This window comes from Plecotus auritus (genome assembly GCF_963455305.1).
Source record: "Plecotus auritus genome assembly, chromosome: X".
Lineage (NCBI taxonomy): Eukaryota > Metazoa > Chordata > Mammalia > Chiroptera > Vespertilionidae > Plecotus > Plecotus auritus.
In genome coordinates, this window is record NC_137784.1 from 59,539,985 (window position 1) to 59,556,088 (window position 16,104).

The 16,104-nt window shown below is 42.8% G+C and overlaps 1 protein-coding gene across 3 annotated transcripts in view; it reads left to right on the forward strand.

Annotated features, from left to right (window-relative positions):
• PBDC1 (polysaccharide biosynthesis domain containing 1) overlaps positions 1–16,104 on the forward strand; it is a 116,873-nt gene that overhangs the window by 34,263 nt on the left and 66,506 nt on the right. For 2 of the 3 annotated variants that reach the window (XR_013959810.1, XM_080653743.1), the window contains exons 3-4: positions 6,928–6,987; positions 7,491–7,631. Coding sequence is in view for 2 of the 3 variants with exons in the window: in XM_080653743.1 (XP_080509869.1) it covers positions 6,928–6,987; positions 7,491–7,631 (201 nt within the window). In the remaining variant the exon portion in view is untranslated. The remainder of the gene's footprint in view (positions 1–6,927; positions 6,988–7,490; positions 7,632–16,104) is intronic. The other variant, XM_080653744.1, reaches the window with a different exon arrangement.

The window sequence follows — 16,104 nt, forward strand, 5'->3', positions numbered from 1 at the left end:
GATGGTATCGCATTGTCATTTTGATTTGCATCTCTCGGATAATTAGTGACTTTGAGCATGTTTTCATGTGTCTCTTGGCCTTCCTTCTGTCTTCTTTCGAAAAGATTCTATTTAGGTCCGTTGCCCATTTTTTTATTGGATCATTTATCTTCCTTTTATTAAGTTGTATAAGCTGCCTGTAGATGTTGGAAATTAAACCTTTATCAGTGATACCATTTGCAAATATGTTCTCCCATACAGTGGGGTTTCTTGTTGTTTTGTTGATGGTTTCTTTTGCTGTGCAAAAGCTTCTTATTTTGATGTAGTCCCATTTGTTTATTTTCTCTTTGGCTTCCATTGCCCTAGGGGCAGTATCACTGAAAAAGTTCTTTTGGCATATGTCTGAGATTTTGCTGCCTGTGGATTCCTCTAGTATTTTTATGGTTTCCCGTCTTATATTTAAGTCCTGTATCCATTTTGAGTTTATTTTTGTGTATGGTGTAAGTTGGTGATCTAGTTTCATTTTTTTGCATGTATCTGTCCAATTTTCCCAACACCATTTATTGAAGAGACTGTCTTGACTCCATTGTATGCTCATGCCTCCTTTGTCAAATATTAATTGCGCATATTGGTTTGGGTCGATATCTGGATTCTCTATTCTATTCCATTGATCTATATGTCTGTTCTTGTGCCAGTACCAGGCTGTTTTGAGGACAGTGGCTTTGTAATACAGCTTGAAATCTGGTATTGAGATCCCTCCTACTTTATTCTTCTTTCTCAGGATTGCTGTGGCTATTCGGGGTCTTTTTTTATTCCAGATGAATTTTTGGAGAGTTCTTTCTAGGTCTGTGAAATATGCTGTTGGTATTTTAATGGGGAGTGCATTGAATGTATAGATTGCTTTGGGTAGTATGGACATTTTGATGATGTTGATTCTACCAATCCATGAACATGGTATGTTCTTCCATCTGTTTACATCTTCCTCTATCTCTTTTTTCAGTGTCCTGTAGTTTTCCGCATATAGGTCTTTTACCTCCTTGGTTAGGTTTATTCCTAAGTATCTTAATTTTTTTGGTGCGATGGAAAAAGGGATTGCTTTTTTAGTCTCTCTTTCTGTAAGTTCACTGTTGGTGTATAGAAATGCCATAGATTTCTTGGCGTTAATTTTGTATCCTGCTACCTTGCCGAATTCATTTATTAAGTCTGTTAGTTTTTTGATAGAGTCTTTCGGGTTTTTTATGTACAATATCATGTCATCTGCAAATAAGGACAGCTTTACTTCTTCTTTTCCAATTTGGATGCCTTTTATTTCTTCTTCTTGTCTAATTGCAATGGCTAATACTTCCAGTACTATGTCAAACAGGAGTGGTGAGAGTGGGCATCCTTGTCTTGTTCCTGTTCTTAGGGGAAATGGTTTTAGTTTTTGCCCATTGAGTATGATGTTAGCTGTGGGTTTATCATATATAGCTTTTATTATGTTGAGGTATGATCCTTCTATTCCCACCTTGTTGAGAGTTTTTATCAAGAAAGGGTGTTGGATTTTTTCAAATGCTTTTTCTGCATCAATTGATATGACTATGTGATTTTTATCTTTCAATTTGTTTATGTGATGTACCACATTTATTGATTTTCGGATATTGAACCATCCTTGCATTCCTGGGATAAACCCTACTTGGTCATGGTGTATGATCTTTCTGATGTACTGCTGGATCCGATTTGCTAGAATTTTGTTGAGGATTTTGGCATCTACATTCATGAGGGATATTGGCCTGTAATTCTCTTTCATTGTGTTGTCTTTATCTGGTTTTGGTATTAGGGTGATGATGGCTTCATAGAAGGAGCTTGGAAGTGTTCCTTCCTCTTGAATTTTTTGGAATAGTCTGAGGAGGATAGGTTTTAGTTCTTCCTTGAATGTTTGGTAAAACTCTCCTGTGAAGCCGTCTGGCCCCGGGCTTTTGTTTGCCGGAAGCTCTTTGATGACTGCTTCAATTTCTTCCATAGTTACTGGCATATTGAGCTGTTTAGATTCTTCCTGATTGACTTTTGGAAGGTTATATTTTTCTAGGAATATGACCATTTCCTCCAGGTTGTCCAGTTTGTTGGAATAGAGTTGTTCGTAGTATTTTTTAACAATCCTTTGTATTTCGGCGGGATCTGTTGTTATTTCACCTCTTTCATTTCTGATTTTGTTTATTTGGGTCCTCTCTCTCTGCTTCTTGGTGAGCCTGGCTAGAGGTTCATCAATCTTGTTTATCCTTTCAAAGAACCAGCTCTTGGTTTTGTTGATCTTTTGTATTGTTTCTTTGGTCTCTATGTCGTTTATCTGTGCTCTGATCTTTATTATTTCCTTCCTTCTGCTTACACTGGGCTTTTCTTGTTGCTCTTTTTCTAACTCTTTGAGTTGTTGGGTTAGGTAATTTATTACCCCTGTTTCTTGTTTTTTGCAGTAGGCTTGTAGAGCTATGAACTTCCCTCTCAAGACTGCTTTTGCTGTGTCCCATAGATTTTGGATTGTAGTGTTTTCATTGTCATTTGTTGTCATGATGTTTTTTATTTCTTCTTTGATCTCTCTGGTAACCCAGTCATGGTTTAATAGCATGCTGTTTAGTCTCCATGTGTTTGATTTCTTTGGGTTGTTTTTATTGTAGTTGATTTCCAGTTTTATGCCACTGTGGTCTGAGAAGATGCTTGATATGATTTCAATCTTCTTGAATTTGAAGAGACTTTGCCTATGTCCCAACATATGGTCTATCTTTGAAAATGACCCATGTGCACTTGAGAAGAATGTATATTCTGTGGCTTTGGGGTGAAATGTTCTGAAGATGTCAATTAATTCCATCTGGTCTAGTGAGTCATTTAGGATTGATGTTTCTTTGCTGATTTTTTGTTTAGAGGATTTGTCCAATGGTGATAGTGGGGTATTAAAGTCTCCTACTATGATTGTATTGCTGTCAATCTCTCCCTTGATATCCTCCAGGAGTTTTTTTATGTATTTGGGTGCTCCTGTATTGGGTGCATATATGTTTACCAGAGTTATTTCTTCTTGTTGGATTGCTCCCTTTAGTATTATGAAGTGGCCTTCCTTATCTCTTGTTATGTCCTTCAGTTTGAGATCTAATTTGTCAGATATAAGTATTGCTACCCCAGCTTTTTTTTCAGTTCCATTTGCCTGGAAAACCTTTTTCCATCCCTTCACCCTCAGTCTGTGTGCGTCTTTTTTTCTGAGGTGGGTTTCTTGTAGACAGCAGATATATGGGTCATGTTTTCTTATCCAATCCATTACCCTATGTCTTTTGATTGGGGCATTTAATCCGTTTACATTTAAAGTTATTATTGATAGGTACTTATTTGTCGCCATTCCTATTCTTTACACCTGTGTTCCTTCTTCGCTTCCTATTTCTTTTTTTTTTTTTACAGAAGACCCTTTAGCATTTCTTGCATTGCTGGTTTGGTGGTATTAAATTCCCTTAGTCCTTTTTTGTCTGTGAAGCTCCTGATTTCACCTTCAATTTTGATTGATAGCCTTGCTGGGTACAGTATTCTTGGATTCAGACCCTTCCTTTGCATGACTTTGTATATTTCATTCCATTCCCTTCTGGCCTGATGAGTTTCTGTTGAGAAATCAGTTGCTAGTCTGATGGGGGTTCCTTTGTATGTAACTTTCTGTCTCTCTCTGGCCGCTTTTAAGATTCTTACTTTGTCGTTGGTGTTTGCCAATTTAATTACAATGTGCCTTGGCGTCGGTCTTTTGGGGTTCATTTTGCTTGGGACTCTGTGAGCTTCTTGGATTTGTGTGGGTTTTTTCTTCTCTATATCAGGGAAATTTTCTGTCATTATTTCTTCAAGTAGGTTTTCTATTCCTTGCTCAGCTTCCTTTCCTTCTGGAACCCCTATTATGCGGATGTTGTTTTGTTTTGTGTTGTCCCAAAGTTCCCTTAGGCTCTCCTCCTGCCTTTTAATTTTTTTTTCTAGAAGTTGCTCTACTTGGGTATTTTTTCCCATCTTGTCTTCTAGCTCACCGATGCGGTCCTCTGCTTCTTCTAGTCTACTCTTGATGCTTTCTATTGAGTTCTTTACAGCAGCGATGTCATTTTTCATTTCTTCTTGGTTCTTCTTCATTTCCTCTTGGTTCTTGCTCACATTGTCGAATTTGTCTTCCATTCTTTTCAGCCACCTTATGACCATTTCTCTGAATTCTTTTTCTGGAAGGTTGCTTGCTTCCATTTCGTTTACTTCCTTTTCTGGTGATGCCTGCTTTTCTTTCATATGCGGGCTGTGTCTTTGTCTCCCCATGGTCTCTCTTCTCTGGGTGTCTGGTTATGTAGTTCTCTCTCTCCTGCATCGATTTAAAGGCACAAAATACAGCACTACCAGGTACAACACACAAGGCACTGAACAGAAATGTATTCACGATATTAATAACCTCCAATAAAGGTGATCACCAGAGAAAGGCAAATTAGGGGATAGTAGAGAAAGAAGAAGAGGAAAAAGAAAGAAAGAAGAAGAAGAAAAAAAAAAGGGGTGTCAAAATGAAATTGGGAAAAGGGAAAAAAAGAAGAATAAAAAGTAAGAGAGACAAGAAAGAGACTAAGAGAGAAAGGGAAACAGACTATATATATTGGGGATAAAACTCCAATAGAACAATCACTTATCCCAGCAAATGCCAGCAACAAGTACATTGGGATTAATACAAACTACAACACCAACTAATATTGAGTGAGGCAAGGGAAGACAGAAACACTAAACAAACAAAAAAATAAACAAAAGAAGAATAAGCAAAACAATCTCACAAAAAAGCATAAAAATTCGATATAATCTACATTCAAGCGAACAACAACAAAAGGACAGAGAGAAAAACAATTTTTTGGATAGTTAATACAGCGAAGAGAGAGGTGTGTATGGACTTGGAGCAGGGGATTGGAGATTAGATATATAAGTAGGGTGAAATTTTAAAAGGGGGTAAACAGAAAGAATAGGGAAAATCTAAAGCAGGAAAGGGGTAAGATAAACAGGACACTGAAAAGGGAAAAGTGAGGAAGAGAGTGATGGCATAAAGGTAGATTTGAAATAGAGTAAAATGATGCTAAAGGTAAGATAAAATTAGAATGTAGAACATTAATCCCAAAACAAAATGAAGAGAAAATAAAATGACACTTAAAAAAAAAAAGATAAAATAGCAGTAGTAATAATACGGATTGAAAATAAAAATGTAATAATTAAAAAGGTAAAATCAAGTGAGGAAAAAAATTAGTTTCTTGAGTAAAAGATGCAAAAAATGAAAATAAAAAAATAAAAATAAAATGTGGAGTAGTGAAGGTCATTCACTTCCTCTGTTGTTCTGTTTGGCACGCCTGTTCCTCAGTCCGGACAATATTGCAGTTCCCTGCGTTCCACTGCTCTTCAGTGATGTAAGCCAGTCCTGATTTTAAGCAGGCGGTGTGTCTTAATTCGTATTCCTTTATTTTTGATTACACAAGAGTCAATTTGTGATTCAGCCCCTGGGTGGCAGTGTTTCTGGATTGACTTCCGGGTTTATCTATGGCCTCTCTAGGGAGTGTTAGAGCCTTCTTTCCCTGTGGCACTCACTACCGGTTTGTGGGAGTGGGCTGCCTCAGAGCTGGCTCTCCGATGGTCACTCCCCGCTCCGATCCCCAGGTTCCAGAAAAACAACTTTGCCCTGCAGTCTCCCAGGGTGTCCCCAACTGGGTGAACCTATGAATTGGGCTTTGTAACCAGAAGCAAGAATTTCAAGAGGAAAAAGCCCAAGTGTGCGCACTCCGTGGCTGCGCGTAAGTCTAGCACACCCCTGAAATTCTTAGGGTGTCCCTGCACTTCAGATCAAAATGGGTTGCTTTTTAGAGAACCCTTCTGTTAGCAGCTCTGAGGACCCCCTTCCACATTCACAGATCACGCCAGCCCCAGCAGCCACCGATTTTTCTAGGCACAGACTTCCCTGGTCCTCCAGCTCCCGCAAAACGCGCGTTCCTCTCTCGCGCTGGGATCAGAGACCTCACCTTATCCCAGGCGAAATCTGACCTTTCCGTGGTGGAGTGTAGAGCTCCTCTGAACCCGTGTGTTTGCGCCAATTGGGGAGCGTTGTACTGGGGCTCGCAGCTGTTCCGTGGGTGCCGCAGTTGTGGATTCTCAGGCTTCCGATAAGCTCCACTTTCTGGTTCCAGATGGCGGCGACTCCGCGTCCAAGCCCGCAGCTCCGGGAGGGGACCCAGCCGCAGTGGGAGCTGCCAGGTCAGGGGAACCCCATCTAGCAGTCTCCCACCTTCTTCTGGAGTTCAGCTGTCCCCCAACTTGCCAACAAACACTCCTAGTGCGACCCTCAGCTGTTCTTTCTTTCTGCTCCGGGACAAGGCTCGGAACACGTCTGTCTATTCCGCCGCCATTTTTCTCCCCCCTCCTATCCTGACTTCTGCTTACACACCTCCAGTCCATTCTGCCCTCCCTCTGCCACAGCACAGGTGAGTGTCCACAGGAAATTTTGTGCGTTGGCCCTTGTAGAGAGGACCTGCATTTCCTACTGTCTCTCCCTGGCTGACAGCAACCCTGCTGCTTTTCAAAGCCAGGTGTTATGTGGGTACCCTTTTCAGTTCTGGTGCTCTCTGCTTGGGTGCCCAGCTTGGGGATTAGACCCCAGAGTTCTCAGTGGCATCCCCCCAGAGCTGAGATATCTCTCTGGAACTTTAGTTGCTGTTTGTCGGAGCCTGGCCAGCCCTTTTGTGCCTCCGCCCCTCCTCTCAGTCTTTATGCAGTCTCTACTTTCCATCTTTGGTTATCAGGGTTCTCTCTAGTGAATCTTCCGGTGATTATTCAGGAAGTTTTTCTGTATTTTAGTTGTAATTTCCATTTGGCCCTGGGAGCATGTTCGTGCAGCATCTACTTACTCTGACGCCATTTTTAATGTCCCTGACCTGTCATTTTTTTACTCATTTGCAGCCTGATATTGAAATGGCATGGGCCATGAGAGCAATGCAGCATGCTGAAGTCTACTACAGGGTGAGTTTTCTATCATCATTATTAAGAAGAATTAAACATGTACTGTTTGATTTTCTGTTAATCACTATTCTCAGCAACTTAAACAATTGTGTTTTAGAGATAATTTTTATTACTGTAAGATCTTACCTACAGAAAACAGGGGTGAGGAAGTGAATTTTGTCTTGACAATGAGGAGTTGAGCTTCTTTTCCCATATTTCTGTTGCTGAGAAAAGGGTGCTGGGCCCATAGTAGGCACTTAATAAATACTTGTTGACTGAATGGATGAACCACAGAGGGCAATAGCCAGGCAGTGCCAAAGCCAAAAGTATGTGAATTGGTGAAATGGACTGTAGGGTATTATGACCCTTTAAAACTATCTCATGATTTCATCTGAAACCTAAGCTCTTTATATACTTCCTAATGAACTCTTCTGCCCTGAAAACCATAAGTTTTTTGAGGAAGGGGGAATAGAAGTGTAGTAAATTAGAGACTAGCATATGTATGTTGTCTTATTGTCTGGCAGCTGATTTCATCAGTTGACCCACAGTTCCTGAAACTCACCAAAGTGGATGACCAAATCTATTCTGAATTTCGGAAAAATTTTGAGAAACTCAGGATAGATATATTGGATCCAGAAGAACTTAAATCAGTATCAGCTAAAGAGGTAAGAATTCTCTCTCTTAAATATTGCCTAGCATCTGACCAACAATTATTGATGATGAATACATTTTTTTAAATTTCTTTATTGATTAAGGTGTTACATATGTATCCTTATTCCCCCATTACCCCCCCATCCCCCCCACTCACGCCTTCACCCCCCTGTTGGCTGTGTTCATTGGCTAGGCCCATATGCATGCATACAAGTCCTTTGGTTGATCTCTCCCCCTTACCCCCACCCTCCCCTACCTTCCCTCTGAGGTTTGATGGTCTGATCAATGTTTCTGTCTCTGGTATTGTTTTTGTTCATCAGTTTATGTTGTTCATTATATTCCACAAATGAGTGAGATCATGTGATACTTATCTTTCTCTGACTGGCTTATTTTACTTAGCATAATGCTCTCCAGTTCCATCCATGTTGTTGCAAATGGTAGGAATTCCTTCTTTTTTAGCGCAGCGTAGTATTCCATTGTGTAGATGTACCACAGTTTTTTAATCCACTCATCTGCTGATGGGCACTTGGGCAGTTTCCAAATCTTAGCTATGGTAAATTGTGCTGCTATGAACATAGGGGCGCATATATCCTTTCTGGTTGATGTTTCTAGCTTCAAGAATACATTTTTATACATTTGAAACTGGAGGGGAGTGTTTTAAGGAAAATAAAGAATCAGGGCTCTTATGTAGTCATCAACCAATCAGTAAGTTATGAAATGACTGTTTTCTTGGTTTATGTTTTTTTATATGTTCATTGAATCTATTTTTCTACCTTTTGGACTTGGTCATTTCATTCCTAACCACCCAGCCCTTTCAAGAGAGGAGAAATAAATTTACCTGTGAGTAGTTTAACCAGAATACTTGGAAGGAAGATTGGCAAATAGGGTACAGGGAGGTGTTTGTATTCTCTGGATTTAAGTTGACATTATCACAGGCCATGCTAAAATTTTTGTTTCTCATTGTTTACTTGATTAGCTTGTACTTTTATAGAGCACTATCTATATCATAAAAGGCCTGTTGTTGTTAAGCCGTTATGGCATCATGACCAAATGAGCAGCGGCTCTCGCAGCTTGTGGATGGGTGGGGTGGGCGTGAGTGGGTGGGTGGGCAGGGACTTGATGCTGCATACCCGCTGGCGCCATGGAGCGGGACTCTGGGACTCAGGGGAGTCCCACAGCACAGGCTCTCCACTGGCTCTCCAGGGGCCGTATGGTGAAGAAGGCGCAGGGGATGGGCATCAGGCAGGCGGGGGTGGGGCGTGTGGCGTGAGTCCCCAAGTAGCTAGCCGAGGTGTTCCCTTGGGGAGGAGGGGCGGGGGCACACCTAGTAACAGGTAAAAGCTGTTACTAACGGAAAGAGCCAAACGGTTCAGAGCAGCCAAAGGCTCAGAGCGGCCAAAGGCTCAGACACTCACCACTGGGGAGAGGAATGGGGACCAGCAAGGCAAAAATGAGCTCCCGAGGCCCGCAGTGGCAGTGGCAGTGGCGGTGGTGGTGGTGGTGGTGGTGGCTGTGGCGGACGCAGCAAAACAAACCCGACAGGGTGGGCGGGGCCACGCGATTTCCCTCGCTGGGCTTTTAGTAACTCTTATAATTGGAAAAAAATTTCTCTGAGAGTAGGCCCTTGGCTGATGAAGAATATAAACTTTTAACTCTTATAAGGATGTTAACTGATTTTTGGCAAATTGCTTCTATTGAGTAGACTTCTTTCTTACAATTTAACTTTGTGACTTTGGGCCAAATTCCCGCCTTCTTTGTCTTATTTGTGCTTCAGTGGGGATGAATAATCATTTAGCCAATAACTAAAAACTCCATTTTGCCCTAGCCGTTTGGCTCAGTGGATATAGTGTCGGCCTGCAGACTAAAGGGTCCTGGGTTCGATTCCAGTCAAGGGCACGTATCTTCGTTGCAGGCTGAATCCCCAGTTCCTAGTCGAGGCTCTGTTCCTGGTCGAGGATCGTGTGAGAGGCAACCAATTAATATGCCTCTCTCATGTCGATGTTTTTCTCTGTCTATCCCCCTCCATTTCACTCTCTAAAAAAAAAAAAAAAAAAAAAAAAAATCAATGGAAAAAATATCCTAAGGTGAGGATTATTAAAAATAAGAAACCAAATTTTGGTTCTGTAGTAAAGGATCTAAGTACTTTGTCAGGTAAAATTACTGTTCATGTTGGGAAATAATCAGTCTAAAGACACAATAGGTAGCATATAAATTTGTTGCTAATGAAACAAGCTATTAGCCCTAGCCGTTTTTTTTTTTTTTAATAAATCTTTATTCAGATTATTACAATTGTTTCTCCTTTTTCCCCCCATAGCTCCCCTCCACCCGGTTCCCACCCCACCTTCTGCCCTTACCTCTCCCCCACTGTCCTCATCCATAGGTGTATGATGTTTGTCCAGTCTGTTCCTGAACACCCCCATACCCCTTTCGCCCTGAGAATTATCAGTCCCTTTCTATGCCCCTGATTCTATTATATTCACCAGATTATTCTGTTCCTCAGGTTTTTAATTTACTTGATTTTTAGGTTCACTTGTTGATAGATATGTATTTGTTGTTCATAATTTTTATCTTTACTTTTTTCTTCTTCCTCTTCTTTAAGAATACCTTTCAGCATTTCATATAATACTGGTTTGGTGGTGATGAACTCCTTTAGCTTTTTCTTAATCTGTGAAGCTCTTTATCTGCCCTTCAATTCTGAATGATAGCTTTGCTGGGTAGAGTAATCTTGGTTGTAGGTTCTTGATATTCATCACTTTGAATATTTCGTGCCACTTCCATCCAGCCTGCATAGTTTCTGTTGAGAAATCAGCTGACAATCGTATGGGTGCTCCCTTGTAGGTAATTAACTGTTTTTCTCTTGCTGCTTTTAATATTCTCTCTTTGTCTTTTGATCTTGGCATTTTAATTATGATGTGTCTTGGCGTGGTCCTCTTTGGATTCCTTTTGTTTGGGGTTCTGTGCGCTTCGTGGACTTGTAAGTCTATTTCTTTCACCAGGTGGGTGAAGATTTCAGCAGTCATTATTTCTTCAAATAGGTTTTCAGTATCTTGCTCTCTCTCTTCTTCTGGCACCCCCATAATTCTGATGTTGGTACGCTTGAAGTTGTCCCAGAGGCTTCTTACACTATCTTCAACTTTTTGGATTCTTTTTTTCTTTTTTTTGTTTTTCCGGTTGAGTGTTTTTTGCTTCTTTGTATTTCAAATCTTTGACTTGATTCTTGCGTTCCTCTAGTCTGCTGTTGGGTCTCTGTATAATATTTTTTATTTCAGTCAGTGTATGTTTAATTTCTAGTTGGTCCTTTTTCATATCTTCGAGGGTCTCGTTATATTTATCGGCCTTTTCTAGGATATTCTTGAAAAGCCTTATAACCGTGGTTTTGAATTCTATATCCAGTCGTTTGTTTTCCTCCATTTCTTTCGTTTGTGATCTGTATCATTGTCTCCCCATTTTTCACTGCTTCCCTGAGTTGGTAGGGTAGCTTTGTGTGCTAGGTTTCCTATATGGCCCAGTGGGTCGGCCTCCCCAGCTAACCTGAGGTGGATACTCTTGGTGCACCCCTCTGTGGACTGTGTGTACAGCCTTGTTGTAGTTAAGTCTTGATTGTTGTTGGTATCATTGGGAGGAATTGACCTGTAGGCCAGTTGGCTGTGAGGGTCAGCTGTGTCTACACTGGGAGATTTTCGGTGCTGGAGACAGCCTTATAGGATTAGCCTTGCCAGATTGCAAAAGTCTCTGAGCTCAGCTTGGAAGGGGTGGAGTCTCAGGGTGGAGCAGACAGTCTTGGCTTCCCGTCAGCCCTGTGCTTGCGAGCGCGTGCCTTCAGAACTCTGCCTTCCACCGTTCCCGAGTTTCCGCCTTACAGTCCAGATTTCCCCCATAAGAGCGTGGGTCCCCAGGGGCTTGCCCGGAACTGTGGTTCATTGCAGTCGGAACTGGGTTTCAGTGCAGTCAGGAGCTTCTGAATCCCTTCCGCTAGGGATACCCTGTGGTAACCTCTGCAGTCAGTCTTTGTGCGCACTTGCTCCTCCAGACCCCTGCCGCCGCGGCTCCCCTGAGTCTCCGAGTCTCCGTGTGCCTTTCTCTCTACCTGACAGTCCAAACTCCCCCTGTATGAGCCTGGGTCCACAGGGTTTCGCACGGGACTGAGGTTTAGTGCTGCTGGAACTGGGGTTCAGTGCAGTCAGGGGCTTCCTTCCCCCGCCCCCAGAGAAAGCCAGCCAGGCACTATGCTGCCCTTCCTTTCTGCACGCACGTGTCTCCGTACCTCAGCCCTTTGCCGCTCCTTCTCCGTGAGCTTTCCTCTTTCCTTCTAGTTGTAGAATTTCCACTCAGCCAGCTTTCCTCTGGTTCTGGATGGTGTGCGTTCTGTCTTTTAGTTGTAGTTTTCAAATTGTTGTGCGGGGCAGTAGTTTAGGTGCTTACCTACGCTTCCATCTTGGTTTCTCTCTCTTGCTTTTCGCATTTTAATTATGATGTGTCTTGGTGTGGTGCTCTTTGGATTCCTTTTGTTTGGGGTTCTGTGTGCCTCCTGGACTTGCAAGTCTATTTCTTTCACTAGGTAGGGGAAGTTTTCGGTCATTATTTCTTCCAATAGGTTTTCAGTATCTTGCTCTCTCTCTTCTTCTGTAACCCCCATAATTCTGATGTTGGTACGCTTGAAGTTGTCCCAGAGGTTTCTTACACTATCTTCAACTTTTTGGATTTTTCTTTTTCTTTTTAAGTTGAGGGTTTTTTGCTTCTTTGTATTTCAATTCTTTGACTTGATTCTTGTGTTCCTCTAGCCTGTTGTTGGGTCTCTGTATAATATTTTTTATTTCAGTCAGTGTATGTTTAATTTCTAGTTGGTCCTTTTTCATATCTTCGAGGGTCTCGTTATATTTATCGGCCTTTTCTAGGATATTCTTGAAAAGCCTCATAGCCGTGGTTTTGAATTCTATATCCAGTCGTTTGTTTTCCTTCATTTCTTTTGTTTGTGATCTGTATCTTTGTCACAGCAATTTCATTGCTTCCCTCAGTTGGTAGGGTAGCTTTGGGTGCTAGGTTTCCAATATGGCCCAGTGGGTCGGCCTCCCCAGCTAACCTGAGGTGGATACTCTTGGTTCACCCCTTTGTGGACTGTGTGTACAGCCTTGTTGTAGTTAAGTCTTGATTGTTGTTGGTATCACTGGGAGGAATTGACCTGTAGGCCAGTTGGCTGTGAGGATCAGCTGTGTCTACACTGGAAGAAGTTTGGTGCTGGAGACAGCCTTATAGGATTAGACTTGTCAAATTACAAAAGCCTCTGTGCTCAGCTTGGATGCGGCGGAGTTTCAGGGTGGAGCAGACAGTCTTGGCTTCCCGTCAGCCTTGCCCTTGCGCGCGCGCGCCTCCAAACCTCTACATTCCCTGCCTCCCGAGTTCGTCCGAGAGTCCAGATTCCCCACACAACAGCGTCGGTCCCCAGGGGCTCTCCTGGAACTGTGGTTCAGTGCAGTCAGAAATGGGGCTCAGTGCAGTCAGGAGCTTCCGACTCCCTTCCACTAGGCAAAGCCTGTGGCAACCTCAGCAATCTTTGTGCGCAGTGGCGCGCGCTCCCAGACCTCTGCCTTCCACGGCTCCCGAGGCTCCGCCCATGAGTCCAGATTCCCCCACCTCAAAGTGTGGTTTTCCAGGGGCTCGCCTGGAACTGGGGTTCAGTGCAGTCAGAACTGGGGTTAAGTGCAGTCAGGAGCTTCCGACTCCCTTCTGCTAGGGAAACCCTGTGACAACCTCCGCAGTCTTTGTGCACACTGGCACACGCGCCTCCAGATCCCTGCCCGCCGGGGTTCCCCAGGGTGTCCCCCGGGTCTCCGAGTCTCCAGGTGCCTTTCTCTCTACCTGACAGTCCAGACTCCTCCTGTATGAGCGTGGGTCCACGGGGTTTCGCCCAGAACTGGGGTTCAGTGCAGTTGGAACTGGGGTTCAGTGCAGTCGGGGGCTTCCTTCCCCCTCCCGCCAGAGAAAGTTAGCCAGGCTCTCAGCCGCCCTTCCTCTCTGCGCGCATAAAGACCCTTTGCCGTACCTCCAATTCTCTGTGAGCTTTTCTCTTTAGTTGTAGAATTTCCACTCAGCCAGCTTTCCTGTGGTTCTGGATGGTGTCCGTTCTGTCTTTTAGTTGTAGTTTTGAAATTGTTGTGTGAGGCAGCAGTTTCGGTGCTTACCTATGCCGCCATCTTGCTTTCTCCAGCCCTAGCCGGTTTGGCTCAGTGGATAGAGCATTGGCTTGCTGACTGAGGGTGCCAGGTTCGATTCCAATAAAGGTCACATGCCCGGGTTGTGGGCTTGATCCCCAGAATGGGGTGTGCAGGAGGCAGCCGATCAATGATTCTCTCTCATCATTGATGTTTCTATCTCTCCCTCTCCCTTCTCTGAAATCAATAAAAATATATTAAAAAAGAAAAAAGAAACAAGTAATCAGCTCACACCTAGTCTTTTTTACTATGGTTATTTTCCTTATTGAGAAAGTGGAAGACCCTCTCTGGGTCTGACTTGACCAGCCTCCTGCATTAGTTAGATAAGGCATCTTTGTTTATGTGATGTATCATATTTATTGATTTGTAAATATTATACCAGCCTGCATCTTTGGACTAAACCCCACTTGGTCATGGTATATGATCATATATATATATATATATTTTTTAATTTAATAAATCTTTATTGTTCAGATTATTACAATTGTTCCACTTTTTTCCCCACATAGCTCCCCTCCACCTCGTTCCCACCCCACCCTCTACCCTTACCTCCCCCCCACTGTCCTCGTCCATAGGTGTATGCTTTTTGTCCTTTCTCTTCCTGCACCTCCCACACCCTTTTCCCCCCAAGAATTTTCAGTCCACTCCCTTTCTATGCCCCTGATTCTATTATATTCACCAGTTTATTCTGTTCATCAGATTTTTTATTCACTTGATTTTTAGGTTCACTTGTTGATAGACATGTATTTTTTGTTCATAATTTTTATCTTTACCTTTTTCTTCTTCTTCCTCTTTAAGAATACCTTTCAGCATTTCATATAATACTGGTTTGGTGGTGATGAACTCCTTTAGCTTTTTCTTATCTGTGAAGCTCTTTATCTGCCCTTCAATTCTGAATGCTAGCTTTGCTGGGTAGAGTAATCTTGGTTGTAGGTTCTTGCTATTCATCACTTTGAATATTTGTTGCCACTCCCGTCTGGCCTGCATAGTTTCTGTTGAGAAATCAGTTGACAATTATATGGGTGATCCCTTGTGGGTAACGAACTGTTTTACTCTTGCTGCTTTTAATATTCTCTCTTTGTCTTTTGCTCTTGGCATTTTAATTATGATGTGTCTTGATGTGGTCCTCTTTTGATTCCTTTTGTTTGTGGTTCTGTGCACTTCCTGGTCTTGTAAGTCTATTTCTTTCACCAGGTAGGGGAAGTTTTCTGTCATTATTTCTTCAAATGAGTTTTGAGTATCTTGCTCTCTCTCTTCTTCTGGCACCCTCATAATTCGCATGTTGGTATGCTTGAGGTTTTCCCAGAGGCTCCTTACACTATCTTCAAGTTTTTGGATTCTTTTTTCTTTTTGCTTTTCCGGCTGAGTGTTTTTTGCTTCTTTGTATTTCAACTTTTTGACTTGATTCTTGCGGTCCTCTAGTCTGTTGTTAGGTCTCTGTATAATATTTTTTATTTCAGTCAGTGTATGTTTAATTTCTAGTTGGTCCCTTTTAATATCCTCGAGGGTCTCGCTAAATTTATCAGGCTTTTCTAGGAAATTCATGAAAAACCGTATAACCGTGATTTAGAACTCTATATTCAGTCGTTTGTTTTGCTCCATTTCTTTCATTTGTGATCTGTTTCTTTGTCTCTGCATTTTTGTTGCTTCCCTGAGTTGGTAGAGTAGCTTTGTGTGGTAGTTATCCTCTAGGGCACAGTGGCTCAGCCTCCCCAGTTACCTGAGGTGGACACTCTTGGTGCACCCCTTTGTGGACTGTGTGTATGCCTTGTTGTAGATAAGTCTTGATTGTTGTTGGTATCACTGGGAGGAAGTGACCTCCAGGCCAAGTGGCTGTGAGGATCAGCTGTATCTATGCTGGGAAAACTTATGTGCTGGGGACACTCTTATGGAGAAGACTTGCAAAATTGCAAAAGCCTCTGACCTCAGCTTGGATGGGGCGGAGTTTCAGGGCGGAGCAGACAGCCTTGGTTTCCCATCTCCCCTGCCCTCTGAGGCCCCTGGGTGTCAGTGTCCCTCGGTAATCGCTGCAAGCACCTCTGAGAGAAAGCCACCCTCGAGTTTCGCACACTGCTAGACAGTCCAATTTCTCCCCAAATGAGTCGGGGTTCCCAGAAACTCGCCCAGAACTGTAGTTCAATGCAGTCGGGAGCTTCTGTCTCTTTCCCGCTTTAGAAAGCCAGACGCGCACTCAGTCTCCCGTCCCTTCAGCAGTCAGTCCTCTCTGTGCACGTGCCTCCTGACCTCTGCCTTCCACAGTTCCTGGGTCTCAGTGTGC